A 12,415-nucleotide genomic window follows, 5' to 3' on the forward strand; every position below is an offset into this window, starting at 1 on the left:
TGAACTTCTTGTGAACTTGATCCAATCACCGTAAAATGGGGCGCTCTTCCACGCTTCGCTCACAGATGAAGAATTTTGCCCAAGGCCCTGACAATGACCTGAAAGATCATTTCCTGTGTCTTTTACTCTTTTCTTACACGCTCATTTATGACATCGCCATACTATAGATACTTGTTGAACGGAAGTCACCTGAAGTATGCATGTAGAGCTCTTGCGCAATAGGGAAGGTTTTGCGTTACATCATCCGTGACAGTTTTCCATATTTCGGAGTATTTTTTATTAATTGATTTTTTTTTTTTTTTTAGGTGCGAACTAATAAAAGCCAAATGAAAATGAATCAAGGGCGTTAGAGGAGTATTGGACTGTGTTCAAGGACAGCCCTTTTTTTTCCCAAGTGATGAATGCATTTTTAGTATCCTATAATGAGTACATGTCGTCTCCAATGCGTTCCAAGTCGACGGCCCACAAGTATTTCCTTTGCTGGTCACCTTGAATATTCTGTGTGTCCTTGCCAACATCAGATACGTCGCAGTCGTTTTGGAATCATAAATGGTTATGATCCAAAAAGACACTCATCACAAAATATAAAAGGGACACATGCAGGTCATCAAATAATGTCGAGTTGAAGTCATCTCCCAAGTTTGGAAAAGGAATCTGGACGGGTCCCAACCGTAGCAGGTTTTAAGGTCACCGGCTTGCCGCCTTCTGAAAAAGGAAAGTGAATCCATTGTTACTCTTCAGAGACAATAAATGCATTATTATCCTCCTCTGCTGGAAAATGAAGGGTGCCGCGGATGCTCTGACTTTTTTTTTTTTTTTAATATAGATGATTCACTTCTATAATTGATTGATTTAAGATTTCCAGTCAGTTGATTGAATTTGGATTGCGTTACTAATGGCTATCTCCGTCCCTAGTATGCCTAATTCATAATTAATGTGTTATTCTCAATACACAAATTGTGGTAATGGCTTCCTCTCTGCCCAAGTGATTGAACTAAGGGACCCATGAACATATAGTTCGCAATAACTTATTTCTTTAAGCGTAAAACAAGTGCATTCAAACGCGACGGGCAATTTGAATATCACGGTGGAAAATGCTTTGCCCAGTTTTTTTTTTAGACCTTCCAGCATCTTGAAATGTTTTATTGCGGGCTGAAGAATTTCCAACGGAATTAAAAATTTTCAAAGAATGTTAAATACTTCTCTGCATATTGATTTATGAATATCTCCAACCCCATTGAAGTCAATTTAACATTGGAAGGGGGTGGAAAAGTGTACCGTATTTTCACGACTATAAGTCGCCATTAAAAGTCTAAAATTTTCTCCAAAATGGACAGGACGCCTTATGATGCGGAGCGTCTTGTCTATGCGCTGAGTTCCAAAACCTGACTGACAGCCGACACGCTGTTTATATAGAGAAAAGGCGGAAGTGACTGTGGACAGGCATGCGGCAAAGAAGTCGGCCAATCAGTGAAGGGTGGGCGTGTAAGTGGACGCTAAAGGTACGACCCAAGCAGGTACCAACACCTGTATAGAGTGTGGCTATGTGCATTGTTGCAAAACAACTTCGGTTTTGGTTTCTAAGAACCCCCGAAAATAAATTCTACAAAGAGACACGCCTACGAAGCTCAGTTCAAACTTCAAGCCATCGGTTATGCTTTTGGCATGCGTGCCCATCTCACAGCAGCGGTGAAAAACCAAGTCAAGCAAATGAACTCTGAGCTTGCCATTATTCCCGGAGGCTTGACTAAAGAACTCCAACCGCTGGACATCGGCATCAACCGGGCGTTCAAAGTAAAGTTGCGAACGGCATGGGAACAATGAATGATCGATGGCAAACACAACTTTACAAAGAGTGAGAGGCAGCGCCGGGCGAGTTACGCCACAATTTGCGAATGGATTGTGGCTGCTTGGACGAACGTGTCTGCTTGCACTGTTGTTCGAGTTTTTGGCAAAGCCGGCATCATTTCTGTGGAGCCACATGGCAATGAGAGTGACTGACAACGAGAGGGAACATGGCGTTTTTGATGGATTACCGGTACTTGCACAATTGTTCAATTCTGATGCAGAGGATGAGGACTTTGATGGATTTCTGGGTGATGATTGATCGAAAAACGTGAGTACATTGTACGATGGCTAAATAAAATACAACGGAACTCCGTTTTGCTTCGTTGCCTTTTTAAAAACGTGTTTTTAGCTTGTATCTGTATGTCTTGGCATGCTACCGTATGCTACAAGCTAACGTGTTTTTAGCATGCGCGCATGCATGCCGTATGTTTAAGCTGGCGTATGTTTTACCACTTTGAAATTGCGCCCAATAATACAGTGCGTTTTGTCTATGTGTAAAATACAGAAATAGCACCCATTAATGAGACTGCGCCCAACCATACGGTGCGTCGAATGGTCGTGAAAATACGGTACTTGTTTCTCCACCATTCTCATGAAATACGTAATCGCTCATTTGAAATAGGATTTGGGGCTTTACGGAGCGTTATCTCGGCCCGTAACACAGATGTGTCGGACAATGTCGCCGCGCGCGCGTTTATGTTTGCGAACACCCCAGCAGTGTGCGTGTGGAAGGATGAATGTTTGAACTCTGAGATTGCGTGACAACCACAGATGGACTGAATGAAATGATGGCGGGAGGGACGGATTGCGGAGAGGAGCGGCACGGTGCCGGGTGAAGGGCTCCCCGTAATCCCCGGTCACAACAACAACATCAACATCAACAACAACAGCAGCAGCTGGAATAGAGTGTCAGTAGCCGGCCGGTCATCTGTCCCGCTAGGGACTTGGAACGAGAGCTTGGGTCACTTGGCACTCGGGGCCGTGGAAAGGTTGACGGACGGACACACTGGAGTGACTCAACTGAGGATTGTCTTGACACATTTCAAGTGGAAAGTCAGTCACTTGACCAGTTCAGAGAGATTGTCAACTACAACCGGGCCGCATGCAACCACTTTGCAGGTGGACAGGACAGTTTCAATATTGACTATTGTTTCCTGCATCGTTACATTTTATTTTCGCGGCAAAAGACAAAGGTCATTTGTCTCTCATGGACTTTGTTCATCTGTGGTGAACAAATTTCAGAGCCAATTTAAGAGAGACCTCACTTAGTACTCGTGGCGAAACTGCAGGGACGCCATTAAATGGGTTTAGCCTGAAAATAATGCGAATAGCTAAAAAGAAAAAAAGGTGGCGAGGTATTTTCATGTTTCCGTTTTTTTTTTTTGTTTTGTTTTGGAATCAGTCTGACCCGCGTGTGTGTGTGCTGCTATGCATTCCAATGCAATGTGCTAAGGCCGCCCAGGCAACAATAGGGCATAGTTCCCAAAGAGATACTGTGTGTAAACGTGTTGAGCTGAAACCGTTGTGGTCATACAGGGAATTCATTCATCACGGTGTCCTTTTTCGAAGGGGAGGGAGTGGACAAGCACAGGACACGTCTACCTGTCGGTATGCCCGCACGTGGCCTCTAATAGTTCCAAATAGTACACATTTTGGGGGAAATTGTCTGTCATCCACACATAAAAACAAGATAAGGTTTATCTTACAGAACCGGGCAAAAGATTTTCACTCAATTTAGATTCCACCGCCGGCTCAAACTAGACCGCTGATCTTGAGAGCCACACACACACACAGACAGAAATGGATAATATGTTTTGTAATGAATAATGCAACCAACAATGGTGGACTAAAAAAAAACAAACTGACAGAACTTGTTCTAACTTTATTTTTTTTAAAAAAACAATCCATCTCTCCTGGGTTTAAAAAATAAACATATTGCTCCTCGTGTCAATTCTGTGAACAAGTTATGTGCGTCATCGTTGCTATCCGATTGCAACCGACACGTTGGCCGGTTGGTTTAAGTTGTCCTGTATACCGTTTGAAAACACTCGACACCACTAGTTGTGCAGTTTCTCACGTTTTGAATAGAAGTCTCTCAAAGATAGATGCACTTTGCATTATTAATCTGCATCCTATGGAATATTATGAATTATGTATGCTCAGTGTACAGCGCACATCATTTGGACTAGCCGGCCTGTTAAAGTATGTATGCATGTTCGTGGTACTTTTTATTTGTTACGTTTTGAAAGAAAAAAAAAACGTGTTCTCTACTTCTATTTCGAGGATTCACATGAAATAACGATGAGCATCATTTTTTTGATGCTGACTTATGGTTGGCGCAACCGCGAGTCACGTACTGTATCTGCATGTCATGCAGCTCCATCGGTGCGCGTCACATCATCCTCATTTATTGACTTTGCATCTGGAAGAGAAGAATAATACCTCGGTGAAAATGAACGTCTCGCTATGTGTCATTTTGTGTGTACGCGTGAGGGTCAGCCACCGGTGGGGGGGGCCAAGTTTTGTTGAAGCGGTTCAAGAATAAAAGCGCAGCCTTCGACGTATCGCCGAGATTTTGCCAAATGCAAAGTGCGTTAAATCTCGCTTGGTAGACTTTTGGTTTCCGTCGTCATACCCGTTGAATTATTCCACAAGAACCTCAACACTGTACTAATTACGTTTACGGAGGCCTCCGACTTTTTATTGAAGCTTTAGTGTTTCGTTATCCTTCAGAGATTAAGTCATTAATTTTGGATTGTGCGCTTTTCGGGAAGCTTTAACATCACACACTTGATCCGCTATGATGTAACGTGCTTGCAAAGGTGTGTGCTTGTGCTTGTGTGTGTGTGTGTGTGTGTGTGTGTGTGTGTGTGCTGGGTCTTTTCTGACCTCCCTTACAATTCAATTCAGTCGTTAACTTCAAACGAGGTTCATCAAAGGTCACCACTTTAAATATAGTTACGAGTAAAGGTTGGGCAAGGTGCCCCAATGCAGCTTTGAGTTAGTTGACACAATGTATCATATCCGTCGCTGAAGCGATGAGTGGACGGATAGATTCTTTTCCTTTCCTTTTCAAATAAAGGACATTATTGCGCAAGAAGCAAGTGTAGCGATGCCCGACCAACGTTTCTTGCGTCCCGTCTGTCTTTTGAGACTCATTATGCTGCAAGTCTGTCTTTGCTCCTTGGGGCACGGCGCCACTCCCAGCATTGGATAACAAGCCAGAGGCCTCTGGGCGCCATCTTTCTTTGTCTCCTTGGTTGGAGCGTTTTCCTGCGTGACTCCTCTAAGTTTCATCACTTGTTGCAGTCCGTGTAGTTGCTGAGCCTGACGCCCTGCATGCCAACTCCTTTCTTCCGAAACATCTGTTGCTTGAGTAGTTCCCAGTGTAGTTTTTGAGGCTCATGATTGTCAGCTTGGTTGTGCGTGTGAAATGAGAGAAGCGTGTGTTAGTGAGAACATTTTGTGTGCGTGTGTGTGTGTTTTGGTGTGTCAGATTTCGGAGAGCTGTTATGTCGTACGATTGCGATTCTCGGCCGACCTTCGTGGGTTCCAAAAAGTTGAAGCCATTTCATCCTTCCGTTTTTCTGAATGAAGTTTGGACACCCCTGCGCTAAAAGATGCAAACCATTCAACAATTGTCGTCGCTTCATTCCAAACACTTTTGGGATTCCTACCTTGCATACAATTAGCCTGATGCGTCCCCACGCGCGTGCACGGCCGTGCGTTGACAAAGCTGTGATTGTGAGCGGCGACTGGCCTTCGTGGAATGTTAAGAGATAACATCTTCCTCAGATTAGTGCGATGGCAGCGAGACACGGGACTTTAAATGTCAATGTGTGCGCGCTCAAAAGCAGGTAAAATGTTATCGATGGTTTACGTATTGACTTAGTGTGACATTTGATATCATCTCAAGTGTCAACAAAATGCACCTGATTTCACCTCGGCTTTGCACATTGTTACTTTTTTAAAAGTTCGGAGTGGTGGTGGGGTGGCTGTGTGGGTTTTTTTTGTCACTAAGTAGTCCATAATGGGATGACGGTTGGAGGTTCCTCGATTGGCCTTTGCGCAGTTGTGATTTCCACTGGCGTGAGCAGCGATCACATGACAAGTCTCTTATTTCTTCCCTGCCCCCATTTGCTTTCGTGACCCGAGTGAACAAGGTTCAGGCTGCACGCGCAACCGGGACCACGTTTGTCAGGCATTTTTGACGGTCTGTCTGCACTCGGTAACAATTCTAAAGCTATTCCCATGTTTGGTGTAACTTATTTCATCAAGAATTATTTTATTTATTTATTTATTTGCTGAAGAATGCCAAAGATTCATTAATTAATGATGAATAAATATGGGCATATGAACATAACACCAGTAAATAAATAAGAGCAGTCGTAACCCCCTCAAGTTAAAAAAATGCATTTGACGGAGCCGTTGTAACTACATTGTAACTACTCAGGACCAAGGTCAGCTTGTTATAAACGTGGAACAATGCGGAACAAAAACAGCACAGGTGGGGTTGCATTTGCCTCCACTCCACCCCCAGCCAGTGAGTGCACGCGCGTGTGGGGGGAGGTGTGTGGGGGGGGGGGAATTAAGGGAGAGCGAAAAGAAAAGCCCTTCGTCAGCTGTTTTCGGAACACAACAACAGAAGCAAGCTTCAAAAGGGGAAATTGCCCACGCAAATTAAATCACACATTTTTTTTTCGATTGCTTTTGACGTGGATGTTTCCGAGCCCGCCCGCAATAAACGGCTGATCTTTTCATGCAACTCGGCCAATGCGGTTGCAACACGAGTCCTCGAGACGCACTCCTCAAGACAGTTGAGATCCCTCGCGAGAAGGATTACTCGGTCGCCGTCGAACTTTTACATCTCCTCCAACTTCCCTGACCTACGCGGAATAAGTCTTGGATGATAAATGTGTTGTTTTTCTTTCTTTATTTACATTTCATCATCAAGATTTGTGTTACCATTGACTCGAACCCTTCCCCGCCTTAAGTTCGACTCTTTAGCCAGTTGAATGTCCAACCGTCACTGACATCCGAAACCACGTACCGGTGACGTCGATATTGTACCCCAGTGCTCTGGCTACGCTAGCTCTCATAATTATAGGTTCACGCTGCAGTAATGCCGGGCTATTAAAAAACGGGCTTGCTGTGTATTTATTTTGCAGACATAAGTTCTGCATTGTTAACAGCGCAGAGCTCCAGACCTGGAAGAAACCGTTACTGAAGCTGAAGTCTTGACATTGCAATGGAATACAGGGTGTCCATAAAATCTGGGTGCAAAGGAAGATGGGAATGGTCCTCTCGTTTCTCCCCTAGCTGTCACACCGGACATCTAATTATTCATTGCGCCGAGTCATGTCGACATGGAGTCTCTCTGCAGTGTAATTGTGTCTGAAAGGGATGTGAGACCAAATCCCGGTTTAAGCGTTTTGGATTAAAGGTGAAAATTATTCAACAACCAAGAGTCCTGTTGCTGCCCCCCCCCCCCCCCCCCATTTTCACTGATCAAGGGAGGTGGAATTTTTGTGGTTTTAATGTGATTTCAAAAAATGCAAACAAGTCCATTCCTGTCTGCTAATATTAATGATGTCTTTTCTTAAAAGAATAGCAGAGATATGTCCTGATTAGGGAACTGTGAGGTTATTAAATTCGTCATCTTTTAATTCATGTGTACTTGTTTTGGTGTGTTTGTGTTTACATACAATCGTGATGTGTTGGGAAGCAGATTTAAAAAGCGCCTTAACCTTCACCTCTGCTTTTTTTGGCAGCCGGCAAACGCTGTCTCTCCCACGAACTCAAACGAGCCAAACCACACGCGCACGCGCGCTCGCACACAACTGCACATGAGTAATCCCGAAACGCATGCGCAGAGACATGCACACGTTTTTTTTTTTTTTTCCCCCAAGCAGAAAACACAATGGAAAGTGCCTTTTTCATTGATTTCCTTCCTTTGCTCAATCCAGATTGTTTCCGAGTGGCCACACCAAAGCTGCGAGCAATATGTGGCAACCGACTTGTGGCTGTTTAGAAAAGGAAAAAAAAAAAAAGATTTATTCTGTCAAACGCTTGTGAAATGAAATGTCATGACCCCTGTCCAGCTCACGCCGTGCACCCTAACCAGACATCGATACAAGCAGACACGCACTCGGATGATGCTGTGTTAAAAATGGTAACTGGGGCAGTTTGTGACTCGTATGGTCTTTGTGGCGGAGGCAGTTTGCGAGCAGTCTTCCTGCGACACACCCTGATGCAGTGGGGAAGCTGGAGAGGGGGGCTGGGGGGGGGGGCTGTGGAGTAACTGAGCTCATACGCTGATATTCAAACGTGTAACGCTTCACGACCCCATCCGAATCATATGCTTTTAATATCTTGCCTCACAAAAGCAAGCCTTGTTCATCCTATTTAGTCCGAGCCATGTGTCATATTTTCTGAGGAAGGCACGGCTATGCTACTGGTGTCTGGGGTTTGGCTCAGCCACTGAATGCCAAAAGGAATTTGAAGCATCCGATGTTAAAATAAACATGTAGTAAGTCAGTAATCCGGCAGATGGGGCTGCGGGGTTGTACATCAGGGGTAGCTGTCTTGTTTTTGACACCTTATTAGGTGGAAAAAAAAAAACACCCTTTCATTTTAAAAGGAATCATTTTATAGGTTTTTAATGAATGTATTTTGCATTTGGGTGCCGGATGATACAATGTGAGGCTCCTGACCACCGTTGCGGTGCGGACAGTTTAAAGCTACGCTCGTATGGCTGCAAAAAAGACGGTTTGGATTTTAGCAGCAGATGTGTTCCTTTGCTCTGCCCCCGGGGCAAGAGCTTGACCCACACCCTGCTTTGAATGACAATGAGTGTCCTATTTCAGCAAGCTAGGTTGTGTGAGGTTAACCTGAGAGCCTTCGCAGGTGGAGAGGGATGTCAGGAAGGTCGGGAGGATGGTCACAAGATAAATACGGAACAGTGGCTGAGCAGCAAAGTAAGGCGGCCAGCTGGCACTGTAGATAAGCTGGCATTATATTTGGAAGATGACACAATGTGACTCAACAAATTCTATCTAGATATCTAATTAACAACGCTTTATGACAAAGCAAAAACGACAGCAGCGGTTTGACAGCGGGAAAGACGGACACGTTTTGAACTCGTTGAACGTTGCTAATCGAACAAAATGAAGCCGCTCGGGTTACTGGGTTTTGTTGAGAAAAATGAATATGTCACCATGACTGCAGCCTAGCAAAAGACAGCCCCCCCCCCCCCCCAAAAAAAGTACACAGATGAAGTAATGCAGATGTACGGACGTGACAGGCGTGCGAGCTTGGTTAGCTGGAGTTAAGTGTGTCCGGGGTTTGAAATTTCAGATTTACGGCTGCCTGTAAACTTGTGCCAATTTGCTCTTCAAATAGCACTTTTTGAAATTCGAGACCGAACCAGTGCCTCTGCCGCTAAACATTAGAACTGGGAATCTCTTTGAGAGCTGCGATTCAATTACGGATTACCGATGCATGTTGAATTGATGCGCGTAAGAATCCATTAGCTCTCCCGTCTCTGCTCAACACGACCCTCCCAAGCAAATAATGATCATGAAAACCAATCAAGTCAGCACTCAAATATCCATCTTAACATTCTAATCAGTTGCTGGAGCTGTGCGTAATAGCTACTGTACTGTTCTGTGTCGTGTTTTGTTCAGTTTCCAACCCCGACGCAGTACATATTCACTTTGCATCCGCTGATGATTCATTGTTTGTGTCTCTTCCGTCCACAGCCATGGCGGAGTTAGACTTGAGTCTGAGCGACGCTCTGGTGGACAGTGCTCCGCAGCAGGGTCCAGAAAGCCGCGTGGAGAGGGATTTTGTGGCTCAGTTGGAGGCCGAGACGTTCGATGATCAAATCGGGGAGACCGTCGGCAAGACGGACTACATCCCCCTGCTGGACGATGATGCCAATACGGGTGAGTGCGCCTGTCTTGCACGATGGCTGACAATTTGATCGGTAAGGAGAGAAAAAGGCTGAAACGGGCAACGGTGAAAGTGAAATCGAGTGAAGTTGTTCAAATTTCCATCAAAATTGGCCATTACTGGTCAACAAGAGTGCAGAATTTAGTGTATGTGTGTGTGTATATATATATATATATATATATATAATTTTCTTTTCTTTTCAAATGACAGTCTTATGGCCATGTTCCATTTCATCACGTACAGTCTGCTTAGTGTCATGAAAACTTCATGTTAAATATCACCACCATTCTATATTCGACCCACCCGCTCCCTCCATTTCTGTTCACATTAGTGTTCAATAACGACTGCAGTTTTCATATTTGCTTGATCCTTTGACTTCCCCCACACCGCATGTTGACGTTTAGACGCTTGGCAGTTTACGTACAGCAGCAACCGCATTGCAGATTTGATTTCTTTTTATGTCGTCTGGCAATCAAGTTTCCTGAACAGTGAGCCTCATCTGTTCCCTTTGCAACCCCGAGCATGTATAAGCATGAAGTTTTTGTTTTATGTAATACTCTATGAACCGCAGATGCCCTTAAATGACGGATGGTATCAGGCACTGCTGGACCCTCGCTGCCATTCTGGATCTGCTTGGATGTCATTCAGCCACTGGGCGTATAGTCTGAGAATAAACAGACTAGCGGCCACCGCTTTGAATATACTAGCTTGCTGGTGAAATTTCTATACGATCAAGTTGTGTCCCCCGTACTGAGCAGTTACCATCCAGATGGTCATCGGGTCGAGTTTTGACCCCTGCACACAATTTTTTTAAATGAAATTCCACACAGCTCTATATTTTTAAATGTAGAAATCAATCGGCTTATTGACGTCGTTTCACAATGTTCTGTGAAGCTTTTATTTACTGGGTTGAATTGAATCTGAGGATAAACTATGTCTGCCTTCAAATGCTTCGGTGGCGATGGTGCTCCCGGAGTGGCTTGTTGCTACTTTCTCCTTTCTAATTTTGATCAAATTCAACTTTTCTACCTGTTATCCGTTATTAAAACTGACAGTGTGTTTTCATATTTTGTTACTGAAAATATGCTTAACTTAAAAAAAAAAAGAAAAGGCTGGGAACTGACTGCATGCATGGATAGGATTACCTTTAATTACGAGTTCTCATTAAATATGAATAGATGTTGCCAGGGAGGTGGAGTCAACTAAATAAACAAAGCGACAGTTTGAACCGGCGATGACTCAGCTCTCGGGGCCGTTGCGGCTCTTCAGACACTTGGGTCAGACAGTCAGACTGTGTGTGGGCGCTGGTCAGTGACAGCCAGCTACGGGACAGGCTGTGGGTGGTGTTGCCAGTGATCAGCTCTGGCACGCTTTGCACATTCGGACAAATGCAGACATGCTGACAGGCAGTGCCAAACAGCAGGGTGAGGCAGTCTGCCTGTTGTTGTCCTCTGTCTGCAAGCAAGTTGAATGTTGAAAGTGCTTTTCTTTTCTTTTTTCTGTTGTTGTTGTTTGTGTACACCGCAAAGAATGTTCACCTTTATTCATATGCGCTCATAACATCTTGTATGTATGAGTGCCACAAGCATTTGTGTAGGGCCCTGTGTGATTCTATGTGCCCTTGCATGGGGTTTAATTTGCTTCATGAGATGTGGCAGGTTGTTGAAAACTTGAACGTGGCCTATTTTCTCCAAGTTGCTCATCACTGTGTAAAACGGGATAACCTTTATGGATTCTGCTTGAAGTAGTTGACCCACATTCATGACGAAAGGGGAAGTCAAACCCACAATTTTCTTTTACAAAGGTTGGATTTAGTTTAATGCCGCCATTCGCTGATGTGGTTTTTTATTGCCCCCGCCCCCCAATTTTTTTTTTAAAAAACTCACCTATTCACTGCATGCACAGGCCAAAGCCTTGTCTAAAATAAAAATAGGTTTTTCAGCACAGTAGTGCGTACATTTATTTTTTATTTTTTGGTTTTGTCATTTCACATTTGATTTTCCTTATTCCTACTGCCTGGTAATCTGCTCCGCTGAGTCACCAATGTTGACATTAGATGGAGATGCTGAGACCTGACCTTGTAACACCTGTCCTCGTTTTCATTTCCGCCCCACTTAACGTGGTATTTTGACTCGCGGCCTGGTTAACTCATTCCGAGTCGTAAGAACGTGAAAGCTAAATCCAATGCAGTGACCTGGCAGGCTCTTGCGGTAGTTGTGCCCAGTGACTGTGACGGGATTTGTGGTTTCGGGGTCCGTGGTTCATCTTTATTTCCAGGCTCAGTCATATTTCTATTTCTGAAATCAGCACCACATCCTGGGATTTTAATTTTTTTTTTCGTCCAGCCACTAGCAATCCGATGCATAGTAATGTGTTTTGCTTGTTTCTGTGCTTCCGTATATGTGTATTTGTGCACACGCAGGTACGGCACAGGGAAATGGAGAACAGCAAGCTCAGGGGGTGCAAAAGCCTGGTAAGAGAGATCGCGACATTCCCTCTGCCACCAAAATGAAATTGCGGCAGTCACTCTATCAGCTGACAACGCCAACTCTGGTCATAGCCTGACTTGATTTCCGATCGTTTACTTTCGGTCAAAATGTACGTTTCTGTTATT

General features: G+C 44.3%; 1 protein-coding gene across 9 annotated transcripts in view; it reads left to right on the forward strand.

Annotated features, from left to right (window-relative positions):
- LOC147186884 (uncharacterized) overlaps positions 1–12,415 on the forward strand; it is a 43,584-nt gene that overhangs the window by 1,393 nt on the left and 29,776 nt on the right. For all 9 annotated transcript variants that reach the window (XM_086102204.1, XM_086102203.1, XM_086102209.1 and 6 more), the window contains exon 2: positions 9,609–9,794. In XM_086102204.1, the coding sequence (XP_085958330.1) occupies positions 9,611–9,794 (184 nt within the window). In that variant the 5' untranslated portion in view covers positions 9,609–9,610. The remainder of the gene's footprint in view (positions 1–9,608; positions 9,795–12,415) is intronic.

The sequence above is a fragment of the Hippocampus guttulatus genome, chromosome 21, assembly GCF_054856545.1.
Source record: "Hippocampus guttulatus isolate MCC_2025c chromosome 21, RoL_Hgut_1.0, whole genome shotgun sequence".
NCBI classification, from domain to species: Eukaryota; Metazoa; Chordata; class Actinopteri; order Syngnathiformes; family Syngnathidae; genus Hippocampus; species Hippocampus guttulatus.